General features: G+C 46.1%; 1 protein-coding gene across 1 annotated transcript in view; it reads left to right on the plus strand.

The window, feature by feature from the left end:
- UBAP1L (ubiquitin associated protein 1 like) overlaps nucleotides 1-12064 on the plus strand; it is a 31249-nt gene extending 19185 nt beyond the window's left edge. The window contains exon 5 of the mRNA XM_075342850.1: nucleotides 11867-12064. Within this exon, the coding sequence (XP_075198965.1) occupies nucleotides 11867-12001 (135 nt within the window). The 3' untranslated portion in view covers nucleotides 12002-12064. The remainder of the gene's footprint in view (nucleotides 1-11866) is intronic.
- The last annotated feature ends 2895 nt before the right edge of the window (nucleotides 12065-14959 follow it).

Below are 14959 nucleotides of genomic sequence, written 5' to 3' on the forward strand. Positions count from 1 at the left end.
GATAATCCATGACAAGCTTCAATAAAACTGGATTCTGCTAAGAAAATTGCTTGCAATAGTAGTCACTGCCAGCAAGTAGAAATCTTAAAAATAATTAGTAATTGAAAGGTCATATTCAACTCTTTCCACATTTTTGTCACTAAATCATCTATAACTGAAAATGTTGTGTGTACTGAGGAAATCATCCAGCCCTTTTTTAAAAGTTGTTATCGTGTCAGCCATTACTACCTCTTGTGGTAGATTATTCCACAGTCTGACTACTGCTCTAACTGTAAAGAACCCTTTCCTATTTAGCTGCTGGAATTGTCTTTCTTCCACTCACAGTGAATGCCCCCTGGTCCTTAGTATTGTTTTTGGAGGGAATAAGTCATGTGCCAGTCCTTTATATTGACCACACATGCAGTGGCGTACCTAGAGTTTGAAGGGCCCCGGTGCAAAGTTCAGACCTGGGCCCCCCTCCCTCTCCACGTTCACCGACACTTGGGGTATGGGATAATAACACTGACACTTGGGCTACTGGATAATGACGCTGACACTTGGCTCTTACCCTCAGCACCCAGGTTTCCCATGATCTGAAATCCCTCTATCAGCACACAGCTTTCCTATTTTCTGATATCCATCTTGTCCTCGGCACCCAGCTTCCCCATGCTCTGCTATACATCTTTCCCTCAGCACCCAGCTTTCCCATATCAGAGCATGGGAAAGCTGGGTGCTGAGACATGATGTATATCAGAGCATGGGAAAGCTGGGTGCTGAGACATGATGTATATCAGAGCATGGGAAAGCTGGGTGCTGAGAGAAGATGTATAGCAGAGCATGGGAAAGCTGGGTGCTGAGGGAAAGATACTTTTTCTCTCAGCACAAAATGTTCCCATCCCCTGCTTGTATCTTTGTCCCCCTTGTATATAGTTCTCCAAATACTGTAATGGCCCCCACATAGCCTTCCATATAGTATAAGGGTGCCACATAACCCTTCATATATTAGAATGCACCTCCATAGTCCTCATGTATTATAATGCATTTCCCATAGTTGTCCATGTATTATAATTCACCCCATAGTCCTCCATATATTATAATGAACCCCATAGTCCTCCATGTATAAAGTAGCCCTTATAGCCCTCCAATTATTATAATGAATTTCTCATAGTTCTCCATGTATTATAATTCACCCCATAGTACTCCATATATTATACACATAGGCCTCCATGTTTTAAAATGAACCCCCATAGTCCATGTATAAGATAGGCTCCATAGTCCTCCATATATTATAATGTACCCCCCATAGTCCTATATGTATTATAATGCAGCCCCATAAACTTTATATTGTATTATGCAGCCCCATACTCCTCCATGTATAATGCACCCCTAGCCCATGTATAAGGTGTCCTTCATTTTGTATTATGCAGCCCCATACTCCTCCATGAATAATGCAACCCTAGTCCATGTATAAGGTGTCCTTCATGTTGTATAATGCATCCCCATAGACCTCCATGTATAATGCAGCCCCCTAGACCTCCATGTATAATACACCCCTATAGTCCATGTATAAGGTGTCCTTCATGTTTATTATGCAGCCATATAGAGATCTCCATATATAATGCAGCCCCCCCAGGCCTCCATGTATAATAATGCAGCCAGCCTCCCAAGGCCTCGATGTATAATAATGCAGCCAGCCTCCCCAGGCCTCCATGTATAATAATGCAGCCAGCCTTCCCACGCCTCCATGTATAATAATGCAGCCAGCCTCCCCAGTCCTCAATGTATAATAATGCAGCCAGCCTCCCCAGGCCTCCATGTATAATAATGCAGCTAGCCTCCCCAGGCCTCCATTCCTCCATGTATAATGCGGCCCCCCCGGCCTCTGGCTACTGTGTATTCACTAATTTATATAAAAAAACAACAACAACAACAAGTACTCACCTCTCTCCTTGTTCCCCCGCTGCTCTGTCCTCACCTCTCTTCTCCTTCCACCGCTGCTTCGTCCTCACCTCTGTCCTCGTTCCCACGCTGCTGCTCCAGTCAGCGTTCTCCTGTCCTGCGCTCTATGCTCTCAGCACAGCAGTCGCACAGGAGTGACGTCACCCCGAAGGCACAGCAGGAGAATTATGATGCATAGAGCGGCGCCGGACGCTCTATGCTTCATCATTGCTGTGCGCGATGACAGAGGAAGGGGGCCCTGTGCTGCCGATGCCACTGACAGCGGGCAGGGGGCCCGATGTCAGCGGTGGCGGCACCGGGTCATATAGCGGCCGCGTGGTCTGTGACAGATTAGTGCAGTTCCTCTCTCACTGAATGGAGCTAGCTGCTGATCTGCAGGGCGGCTGCGGGCCCCTAACCTGCCGGGCCCGGTTGCAATGGCGACCTCTGCAACCGCGGTAGTTACACCCCTGCACACATCATGTATTTATACATATAAGTGAGATCTCCTCTGAGATGTCTTTTTTTCTAAGCTAAACAAATCCAACTTTTTCAACTTCTCATGATATGTGAGGCCTTCCATTCCTTGTAATAATCTAGTTACTTACTTTTGAACTGACTCTAATTTCTACATATTCTTTTTAAAATGTGGAGCCCAAAACTGGATCCCATATTCTAGATGTGGCCTTACAAGCGATTTGTATAGGGGTAACAATACGTTGGGATCACGGGATCTAATCTCTTTTTTTTATACACCTTGAAGACCTTCAAAAATTTGACAGCTACTTATCCCGTTTCATTACCACATTAACTTTTTGATGAGTTTTTGATGCTGTGTATTCTCAAAAACACAGTGTTCTATGGTTCCAACACAGTGGGTGGATGTATAGAAATCTCCTGCCCACTGTGATTTCTTTACTCTGTGTATTCTGCGTGTTTCAAATGCGTAACATGTCAATTTCTCTTGCGGGTACGTTGAGTTTTATGTGCAGGTTTTCCCCAGGTAAAAAACGCATGTAAGCCACACATGACTGAATTAATAACATGACTGAATAAGGTTTTGTCAAAGTTAAATACCAAGAAGTTTCAAAAATAAAGCAGCTTGTTAAATAATAACAAGGACAAAAACTGCACCAATAAAAACAAAAAAAATGCAGTAAAACATAAAGAGAAAAAAAAAACAAAAAACGCAGATGGCCTAGTTTATATAATAGGTGCAGAAATGCAACAACATCAAAAACTTATCAAAATCTCACCATGGAAACTTAGGCGGGCTTTACACGCTGCGACATCGCTAGCAATTGCTAGTGATGACGAGCGCGATAGCACCAGCCCCCGTTGCACATGCGATATGTGGTGATTGCTGCCATAGCGAACATTATCGCTACGGCAGCGTGACACGCACATACCTAGTCGGCGATGTTGCTGTGACCGCTGAACAATCCCTCCTTCAAGGGGGAGGTGCGTTCGGCGTCACAGTGACATCACCGCGACGTCACTAAGCGGCCGACAAATAGAAGCGGAGGGGCAGAGATGAGTGGGACGTAACATCCCGCCCACCTCCTTCCTTCCGCATTGTCGGTGGACGCAAGTAAAGAGAGGTTTGTCGTTCCTGCGGTGTCACACATAGCGATGTGTGGTGCTGCAGGAACGACAAACAACATCGTACCGGCAGCAGCAGCGATATTATGAAAAGGAGCGACGTGTCACCTATCAACGATTTTTGACGTTTTTGCGATCGGTGATCGTCGCTTCTAGGGTTTACATGCTGCAATGTCGATAACGGTGCCGGATATGCGTCACTAACGACGTGACCCCGATGATATATCGTTACCGATGTCGCAACGTGTAAAGCCCACCTTAAGGCCCCGTCACACACAGAGATAAGTCTTTGGCAGATCTGTGGTTGCAGTGAAATCATGGACATATTGTTCCATTTGTACACAACCACAAACCTGGCACTGATTGTCCACAATTTCACTGCAACCACAGATCTGCCAAAGATTTATCTCAGTGTGTGACGGGGCCTTTAGTCTAAGGCGGGCTTTGCACACTACGACATCGCAGGTGCGATGTCGGTGGGGTCAAATTGAAAATGACGTACTTCCGGCATCGCATGCGACATCGTAGTGTGTAAAGGCTCGATGATATGATTAACGAGCGCAAAAGCGTCGTAATCGTATCATTGGTGCAGCGTCGGCGTAATCCATAATTACGCTGACGCGACGGTCCGATGTTGTTCCTCGCTCCTGCGGCAGCACACATCGCTGTGTGTGAAGCCGCAGGAGCGAGGAACATCTCCTACCGGCGTCACCGCGGCTTCCGTAGAATATGCGGAAGGAAGGAGGTGGGCGGGATGTTTACATCCCACTCATCTCCGCCCCTCCGCTCCGATTGGCCGCCTGCCGTGTGACGTCGCAGTGACGCCGCACGACCCGCCCCCTTAATAAGGAGGCGGGTCGCCGGCTAGAGCGACGGTCGCAGGGCAGGTGAGTGCATGTGAAGCTGGCGTAGCGATATTTTTCGCTACGCCAGCTTTCACAAGATATTGTACCTGCGACGGGGGTGGGGACTATCGCGTGCGACATCGCAGCATCGGCTTGCGATGTCGCAAGGTGCAAAGCCCGCCTAAAGCTAGGTTCACACCACATTATAAAAAAATCGGTCCCATTCTCATCCGGAAAACTAGAGTGATTTTTTTCTCATTTATCATCTGTGTTCAATGCTATTTTTTTCCTCAGCAGCCATTAATCATTTATAGGAGCATTTACCGTTTCCTACATTACAGAATTCAAGTTGTCCATAAAAATCGGGTACTGTATTGTAGCTCCGTAAGGCATCCGATTTTTTTCTTACTCTCATAGACTTGAATTGCATGCTTCAATTTTTTTTCATGACAAATTGGTATGAACAAAACAATATTCATCTGTACGGCCTCATTGAATCACACTGGTCCGAGTGCAATACCTTTTTTTACCGGATTGCATTTGTCCAATTTATAATGTGCTGTATAAGTGAGACTTAGGGCGCTTTCACACTTGCGTTGTGCGGCATCCGTTATAATGCGTTGTGTGACGCATGTGACGGATCCTTTGCAAATAGTGTGATAATAAAGGCAACGGATTCCTGGGAAATAACGTGATGCGTTAAGTTTTCTAGCCGCGCGAGAGAGAGAGACCCCACCATCACCGCACACGCACTCATCGTCATCACACACATCCCGGCACTACCACCTTCATCATCATCACCGCACATGCAGGCACTACCGCACTCATCATCATCACACACATTCTGGCACTACTGCACCCATCATCACCGCACACACCCCGGCACTACTGCACCCATCATCACCGCACACACAGGCACTACTGCAGTTATCATCACCGCACACGCAGGCACTACCGCACCCATCATCAACGCACACACACAGGCATTACCTCAGTGACGTCCCTGCTGACAGCGCGGCTCCCATCAGTTGCTGCATGGAGCTCACAGCGAGCGGCGGTGTTCCACTGCCGCTCCTGCCAGCTTCATGTAGCAGAGCTGGATGCGTCACGGGACCTCGTGTGGATTACGCCGGACCTGGAGGGGTATTTGGGGATTTTTATAAAGTGGTGAAGGAGGGTGTTTTTTTGTCTTTTATTCCAAATATAGTATTTTTTCGGGTGCATGTGTTTATTTACTTTCACTTACAGGTTAATCATGGAATCTGTCTCATAGATGCCTACTATGATTAACCTAGGACTTAGTGGCAGCTATGGGCTGCTGCCGTTAGCTCCTTATTACCTCGATTACCACCGCACCAGGGCAATTCGGGATGAGCTAGGTAGAGTCCCAGGACTGTCGCATCTAATGGATACGGCAATTATGGGCGACTGCTGATTGATATTTTTAGACTGGGGGGCTCCCCATAACGTGGGGCTCCCCATCCTGAGAATACCAGCCTTCAGCCGTGTGGCTTTACCTTGGCTGGTATCAAAATTTGGGGGGACCGCACGTCGTTTTTTAAAATTATTTATTTATTTATTGTACTGCACGATATAGACCCGCCCACCGGCGGCTGTGATCGGTTGCAGTGAGACAGCTGTCACTCAACGTGGGGGCGTGTCTGACTGCAACCAATCATAGGTATCGGTGGGCGGGGAAAGCAGTGAATACTAGATGGAATAATGAGCGGCCGGCATTTTCAAAAGCAGGAGAAGCCGCCAGAGGAGTGTGACAGCCGTGTAACGCTGCATCGGTGATCGGTGAATATGAGAGAGGGGGGAGAGAGACCAGGAGTGAATTTAAATGATTTAGATCGTTCTGCTGGACATGCTGAGCATGCTCAGTAGAATGTGATGGAATCCGTCAGCGGATTCCGCCGATTAGTGCATTGCGGCGGAATCCGCCCCCATAGACAATCATTAGACACCTTGGCGGATTCTAACGGAATCCGTCAAAGTGTGTTATTTTAATGACCCAAAAAACGCTACATGCAGCGTTCCCCCCACCCGATGCTGCGTCAAAATAACAACGCAGTGTCGTCCAGCGGATGCAACGCAGACACTTGCATTACGGTGCGTCGTCAATACAAGTCTATGGAGAATAGCACAGTGCGTTAATGGACTGCGCTATTCTCCATAGTGGCGGATTGCGCTGAACGCAAGTGTGAAAGCGCCCTTAAATGTGTTTTCCACTCATAATGTTTTAGGACCTTGATTGACTATAAAACAATGAACATCGGGAGACCTTGGGGTGTGAATGTGGAGTCTCTCACCCGTTGAAGTGAATGTGGTCACATAGGTATAGCCAACTGTCCCGGACCATAATGTTCTCGGGACTATTGGACTCTCATTAATCAATGCATCATGTAAAATCAATATATCAATATGCCATTTTGCAATAGGGTGGGACGACAAATTTATAGAGTTAGTTTCAGAAGACATACTGGAAATCATTGGATTTCTATATTATAAAGTGATGTGGAAATGTTACATAACTAGTCAATGAGTGCATGTGTCGCACCCTGGACTAGCCAGGTCGTCACAGGTACTGCAACAACACACCCCACACCCCGAGATAGGCACACCAGTCACACACAAATCCTTGTTGCCTCCCTCCAGGGGCTGATGTCCACACCAGGTGGGGTGGGGCCAGGCGGTTGGCCCCACCCACTGAGGAGTTCACAGTCCTGGAGGCGGGAAAGGAAGTCAGTACAGTTAGGGAGAGTGAAGGAGAAGGAGTAAGAAGTGGTAGTAGAGGAGCAGACTGACCGTGTCCGGGTACGTGGCCCGGGCACCGAGAGCAAGGTTGGCAGACGGTGGTGGCCGTCTGCAGGAGAGGCTGATTGACGCGGAACCGTAGGACCGGGGACGGGCGGTGGCCCGCCGGTACCGAACCATGGAGTGACGATACGGACCCAGACCAGGCTTGGAGTCACCGTTAAACTGGTCAAATCCGTTAGCGACCGTAACCTCCGGGGTTTCCTAGCAGCAAAGACCCGACTGAAGGCAACCGTCCAAACCGAGAAAGGGAAATACAACTACCGCCACAGTTAGAATTCCCAAGGCCAGAGCCTGCAGGCAAAAGGGGCTCCTCCGGCCCATATCCAAGCTGGGGAGCGGGTTACCGGTGGGAAGCCATCGGGACCGAAGATACACAACAGGTGCAGGGAAAGGCAGCCACCACCAACCTACCGGGAGTAACTACCACAGCCGGCTGCGGGACCCGTCCATCCAGCCGTTTGTTTTACCGGAGACTCTGTATCCATCATTGGCTGAGTGAGTACCACCGTGCCGTCTGGCACCGCGCTGCCCCCGCGACCCTACACCTTGCCAACCCTGCCTCCCCGTCCCACCTCACCGGGCCCCGGGACCACCAACCCCCTACCCACGAAGGGGAGAGAAACATCTCGGCTGCTCCCTGTCATCACTCCCGGGATCCCCGTCCAGAGCAGCGGTGGTGTCCCAACCTCACCACAAACCGTGGGTGGCGTCACGGAACTCCCCAAACCCAAATCACCCCTTTCATTGCACGGGCGAGGAGCGCCGCTCGAGTCCCCGGGTCCGGCCCACCGCTCGAGCCACCGAACAGCAGCAGCAGAGCCGGACCCGAGCGCTAGCGAGGGCGCAGCGGCGGCGGCATCCTCCCCGCCCGCGACACACATGAGCAACCAAACCACCATGCACATCATCTTCCCATTTTCTTTATGTGGGATGAAGAATCTGCTGATCACGACCAAATATTTCACATTGACAGCATAAAATGACATGCGTTGGCTTTAAGTAAGACATGCAGTACAGTTTAACCCCTCTGTTTCTGGAGCTCTGGTGTAGATCCTTCATCGAAGAATTTTTCCCATCTAGACATCAAGGGACCCCCTCTGTAACTCGCAGTGAAGAGGTACAATGTAAGAGCCCCTCGGTGTTGTTGAACCTAAACAATCTATGCATTACATCAAAGACCATTCATTTTTCATTATCAGCCTGGCCAGTAGTGGCTTCCTCCATCCATCAGACGGCCCGGTGAGATGCAACTGATTGGGGTCCAGCTTTTGTTTTCAAGGGGGTTGTCTTCATGAGACAGAGCCTTAAGATGGTTGTGTCATGAGGTTCATATTTTCAGTTGGGGTTTCCCTAGGCATTGCGTTACTTCTCATCCCAATGTACCATTGTATTCCTGCGCTCAGACATGGACACCTACTAGCATGGATGATCTATAAGACAATATAAAGGCTACAATATTGATGTCCCAATACCCTATATAAATGTAGCTTTGTGGGAACATGCACTTGAATTACTTGCTTGCATATAAAGTGTGAGATAATTGGAATTTGTAGGCTCCAAGTAAGGAAGTGAACTGCACATATGTGGTATCTTTCAGTCTGGGCTGTTACTTAAAGGAAGTCTGTCACATCAGGAAACATTATTTACTCTATTTACTTGCAGATAAAGTGTAGGGTATGTGCTCACGATCAGGACTCACTGCATCCTGGACGCAGCCGGTCTTTCGCTTGTGTTCTCCCTATGGACGACGCATGTGAATCTGCAGCAAACAATTGACATGCTACGGTCTGGAAAGCCGCACCGCAGGTCAGTGTTTGCTGTGGAAAAAACAAGCACAGTGGGTATGGGATTTCTCTAAATCCCTCCACTATGCTTGTACTGTATAACGCAGCATTAACACACTACATCCAAAACGCAGCAAACACTGATCGTGGGCACGCAACCTTATTAATCTTCAGTTCTGGTACGTGCAAACAGAATGAATATAATGTACAGCAATGTCTAAAGGAAAGCGCTGTGCACATGTTCTATCTTATGCCACTTCTTTTAACCATTTCAGGGCTCAAAGACCATGAAGAGTTTAAAGGGGCTATTTGAGTGCAGTATGAATATTCACACCAAGTACAGGCCCTTGTGCATCATATCAGGGCTGATCATTTAAGTGTACCTTCCCCAATGATTATTTTCCCTTTCCGGCTCTGGCTTCATAGAGCCAGAGAATGGCAGAGATAGATGGAAAACCAGCATTTGGGAAAGTGCACTTAAATGATCAGCCCCCGCCATCATACACCGAGCGCCTGCACTTAGCCTAAACAGTCATTCTCTGATGATAGAGTCCCTTTAAAAGAAGTGGCATGCTAATTCTCTGCTGGCAAACCGCCCGCTCTTTTTAATGAACAGTATAGTGTAAAAGATGCCGCCTGAGAAAACTTGGCAGCTACGCTGACAGCTAAAAGATACATAGCCTAAAAAACCTCTGTAGTCCGTTTACTGGTGCAACAGCTGCAGGGAGAAAATAAAGTTATGTTCCTACTGCAGCTGCTCGCTTACAGTCATTGGGATTGTGCAGGGAACTATGAGATTAAGTTCCCAAGATGAGTTTTTTGACTTTGTGTATTTTTTTTAAAACTCAGTGTTTTACAGTTCCAGCAAAGTGGATGGGATTTATAGAAATCTTGTCCCCACTGTGCTTTTATTTTTACGCAGCATAAACTGACTTGCTGTGCTTTTTTGACATCCCTAACATGTCAATTTTATGGATGTCACTGAGTTTTATGTATGGATTGTCCTCATAGAATTATATTAGATATGGGACATTTTGAAAGTGGAGTTACCCTTTATATCATAATAAAATAGTTAAGCCATAAATACATACAACCATGTGAAATGCCAAATTCATGTTCAGGAAGGTCTGTGAACGCCCACAAACTGATCACGAACACCCACTTTCGGGTGAGGTCTTTCTAAAACCCACCCTTCTTGTGATCCAGTTCCAGGGATTGTCCCGGCACAAGTACAGTTGACATGTAAGCCCTTAGCGGGACATAATGGCAGCTTTTGTCTACAATACACTTTTGATACTTTTGCTTCGAAGGAGTTAATACTCAAATTCTATGTCCTCATCTTGATTTAATAAGTTGAACAAGAAAGCGGATAATCTCTCTGAAGTGAAATCCTTCCAGACCAGGCTTTTAACAGGGTGCCTTAAAATAGTGTGCGGTGGAGGGGGTAGGTTGGGCCATGTTCAAATATGAGACAAAGCTTCCATCTAAGAATTTAATGTCTTAAGATGGAAATAACTGAATGCAGTTACAGCTCTAGAAAAATGTACAATCTAGACATTGCTGAAAACGGTGGAAGACCCTTATCAAAAGCAAGCTGCCCGAGCTTACGGCTGCGGGTCAGAGAAGGTGTGAGGTGCTTCACATTTCAGACATGGTCGCTGCTGATCTTGAAATCATGGCACATTTTCAAATGGAAAAGACATATATTAACAAAAGCACTTAAGCCCGACAACAGATCCACTGCTCTGCAAACCTTCAAAGGGAATTGGAAACTTACATCATCACAGATACAGTATTTCATTTTGTTATAGCTTTTAACGTGGTAGTTCTACCTCAAGGCTTAAAGAGGTTGTCCAATACTCTCACATTGATGGCTTATCCTTAGGATAGGTCATCAATGTAGGATAGGCCAGGGTCTGTCATTCTGCACCCCCGCTGATGAGCTGTTTTTGGTGCCAGCGGCGGTAGCAGGCGGTTAGAAATGCTCAATTCCAGAACTGACCCAGTCAACTGATAGCAGCCATTGCCGGATACTGTACATCCACCTCCCATTCAAATCAATAGGAGGTGGATGTGCAGTACCCAGCTGCGGCCTCTATCAGTTGACGGTGCAGCTCCAGACTTGAGCATTTCCGGCCGACTGCTGCCACTACCGGCATCGAAAACAGCTGATCGACGAGTGTCAGGTGTCAGACCCTGGTCGATCAGACATTGATGACTTATCCTAAGGATAGGCCATCACTGTTATAGTAGTGGACACGCACTTTAATGCAGTTTATGTAACACTGACCCATTCCCTTTAAATTGTAAACCTGTATAGTCATGGCTCTCATATTTATCTTATTACCATTAAAGGGGTTGCCAAAATAAAAAAATATATATATACATAAATTTACCTAAAACCAGTAAGATATAACTTACTGATAGGCATCCATTGTGCCAGGTGCCCAGATTGTCCATTATACCCTCCGGTCCCAGGCTTCAGCAGCTTTACTTCTAGTCCTGTTCTCGACACGAGAGATTCTTGTACAAGTTTACGTCCAGTGCTTTGTGCAAAGAGTTCTGCCAGACTACCTTTTTCAAGAGCTAAACCAGCCCCCTTTTCTGTCTGTACATCAGCTATAGAAATGAGACTGGCCTAACTATTGAATTGAGCAGTCAACCAGCCAGCCCTCTTGACACAGCACTGAGAACATAGGTACAAAGGTAATTCTTATTACAAAGGTAATTCTTTTCGGCATTGAGCGCAGGACTCGACTGGAGGGAGCACCTAATACGGTTAAACCAATTGTGAACGTGGCATTTACCTGTTCCCATATCATACATATTACTGAATATGAGTGCCATTTGTGAGAATGTATCTGACCCATCCTGACCTCTGTTTTATTTCTTGTGCAGGCTGCAGAATATCTCCGTCTCTTACTTCAGTTCAACGACATGGGGTTCCAACAAGATGACATCAAAGAAGTTCTCCTAATTTATGACAATCACAGGGATCAGTGTTTGGAGGAACTCATGATGAGAGCTCAATAATGGCAGAACATCCCACTCATTGACTGCAGACCATGATCTGACCGAATAGAATCAGAATCACCCTAATACACCATTTACAATCAATAGATGTCTACTAGTTTCATATTAGTGGTTGTGCTTTTATTTGCAGACATACCAGAATATGGTGATATGGAGCAGATGCACTGCATATTCCCTGTACAGGTTTTCCGAGTGAAAAATCTGCTGCATATAACAGTAGCAGATTAGATTTTACCAAATCTAATGTGGATTTTCGTCAATGATTTCACTTTTTACAATGTAAAAGCAACTTCTTAACAAAATCTTCAGCAAATCCTCATAAAACACTTGCAAATTTTTGCTGCTGGTTTGACACAGATTTTTTCCTGCTCAATTTATTTCTCCTATAGGCCTCTTTTACACGTCAGTGATTCTGGTACGTATGTGACAGTTTTTATACGTACCAGAATCATGGACATACGCAGACCCATTAAAATCAATGAGTCTGTGCACACATCAGTGATTTTTCACTGACCGTGTCTCCGTATGGTGTACACACGTGTCTGTGATTTCCGCACGGAGACATGTTTGTTTTTTTCTGATATCACTGATGTGCCACGACCCACAATATGGTGTGTTCCGTGAAACAAGTACCAGAAAAACACGGACATTTAAAATAAAAAAACTTTTTAAACTCACCTGTCTTCACGATGCTGTCTCCGATCGCTGCTGTCTCCGATCGCTGCTGTCTCCTGCTTCCAGCCTGGCTAATTATGCTCATTAACATTCATTGCACAGCCGACTCGGAAGTAACTGCAGAGGGGAGACAGCGGCGGCTGGACACAGTAGAGATTCAGCACCACGGACAGCAGCAGCGGGGACAGGTAAGTTTGGAGTACCTGATCTCCATGTGCTATCACGGATAGCACATGGAAAACAAACGTGTGCTGTGAAATCACAGCACATGGAGGGACCTATGCGTTTTTAACGCGTCAGTGAAAAATAGGGGTGAGCAGACCACAATAGCGCCACTCACAGGCAGAATTGGCTGAACAAGGTATTTAGAAAAAGCCTTCCCTATCAGTTTTACAGGGATGTTGCCACTATTGCAGAGTAGTGAACCACCCCTTTAATTCATGCACAGCCGGGCACCTTAAAAATTGGAATACATAGAGCCTGGCACCCTGATTAACCCAGTACGGAAATAATAGATGATGGTGATAAAAGGCCTTTTTAGAAAATTGTAAGTCTAGCATTGAATGCTAGGGTAAAATGACGGACCAGCTGCTATTTATCAGGGATACTTGTCTGCTTTGAGTGTTGTGTCTGGTGTCATGGTAAAAGTGACAATCGTATTATACGCTTGATATGTTTGTTGGCTAACTAGAAAACTTATATTTAGAAGCTTTCGGGCACGGTATTGGGTGTGAAATCTTTTATTTAAACTTACCACTATCCTGAGGTGATTATTATGACAGTTTCTCTTTGGAAAAAGAAAATCAATTATAGATTTATTATTCATTTATTACTTTCAGATGTGAGGGATTTTTTTATTATGAGCATTTATTTTTGGGTTAAGACAAACTTTTATGAGCTTTCCAAATTCAAAACAGATGTCCGTAGGAAAAACTGGAGAGCAACTAGTGACAATGAAGTTTATGGGAATGAACGTATTGTTATACATTGTGTCATATGAAGCGTGTGTCGTCGTAGGAAAAAGGATTCTCAACTGACTAATGTAGAACTGAAGCGGGTTTGGGATGTTTTACAGTTACCACATGAAGGCAACTCCTTTCCATATACCATGTTGGGGTCTATAGTTATCATACAGGAGGGTATTATTCTATTCAGAGCTGAAACCCCCCTCTTAAAAAAAAAGCATCTTACTTTAGAGGACCCGACTCAATTAACTGGCAGCAAGTTTTCTTAAAAAGGGGTTGACTTCATTAGTGGAGTGTTGCTCTTATGCCACGTGCACTCGTTGAGTATTTAGTGAGTTTTTACCTCAGTATTTGTAGTCAAAACCAGAAGTGGAACAATCAGAGGAAAAGTATAATAGAAACACGTCACCACTTCTGTATTTCTTACCCACTCCTGGTTTTGTCTTCCATGTACTGAGGTAAAAAAGTCACCAAATACTCAACGTGTGCACGTGGCCTTAGGGATCCAGGAAACATGTATAATTGTTTGGCTGGGCACCAGTATAGGACACTTGACGGCCACTAATGCTTCTCTTTTACTAAAAAAAAATAACCATTTTTAGGACAAAGCCTTGTATTTTCCTAGGAAAGGAAAATTCTGATGAATTCTAGCTACTTGTTATGAGGAAGCTGCCACACAACTCCCGATATCGCTTCTCCTGGGTTTGAAGTGTCTTTATTTTTCCTGTTGTTGTAGGAGAGGACAGAGTGCTTCTGACAATGATGTTTCCTGGGTTGGAATGCATTTATATCTGAATATTCATGGCAAGAATGTATAATTGCATCCTATCTGTCCTATTTATTTTTTTCTTTGTCGCTCCTAATTGGGAGACCCAGACAATTGGGTGTATAGCTACTGCCTCCGGAGGCCACACAAAGTATTACACTTAAAAGTGTAAGGCCCCTCCCCTTCTGGCTATACACCCCCCCGTGGGATCACGGGCTCCTCAGTTTTATGCTTTGTGCGAAGGAGGTCAGACATGCACGCATAGCTCCACTGTTTAGTCAGCAGCAGCTGCTGACTATGTCGGATGGAAGAAAAGAGGGCCCATACGGGGGCCCCCAGCATGCTCCCTTCTCACCCCACTTGCGGTCGGCGGTGTTTGTTAAGGTTGAGGTACCCATTGCGGGTACGAAGGCTGGAGCCCACATGCTGATTCCTTCCCCATCCCCATTAGGGCTCTGGGTGAAGTGGGACTTGACCGGTCTCCGGGCACTGAGACCGTGCTCCATCCACAGCCCCTGGAGGATCTGCTGGATACGGAGCGGAGTTTCCTCA

The sequence above is a fragment of the Anomaloglossus baeobatrachus genome, chromosome 4 (assembly GCF_048569485.1).
Source record: "Anomaloglossus baeobatrachus isolate aAnoBae1 chromosome 4, aAnoBae1.hap1, whole genome shotgun sequence".
In the NCBI taxonomy this organism is placed as follows: Eukaryota; Metazoa; Chordata; class Amphibia; order Anura; family Aromobatidae; genus Anomaloglossus; species Anomaloglossus baeobatrachus.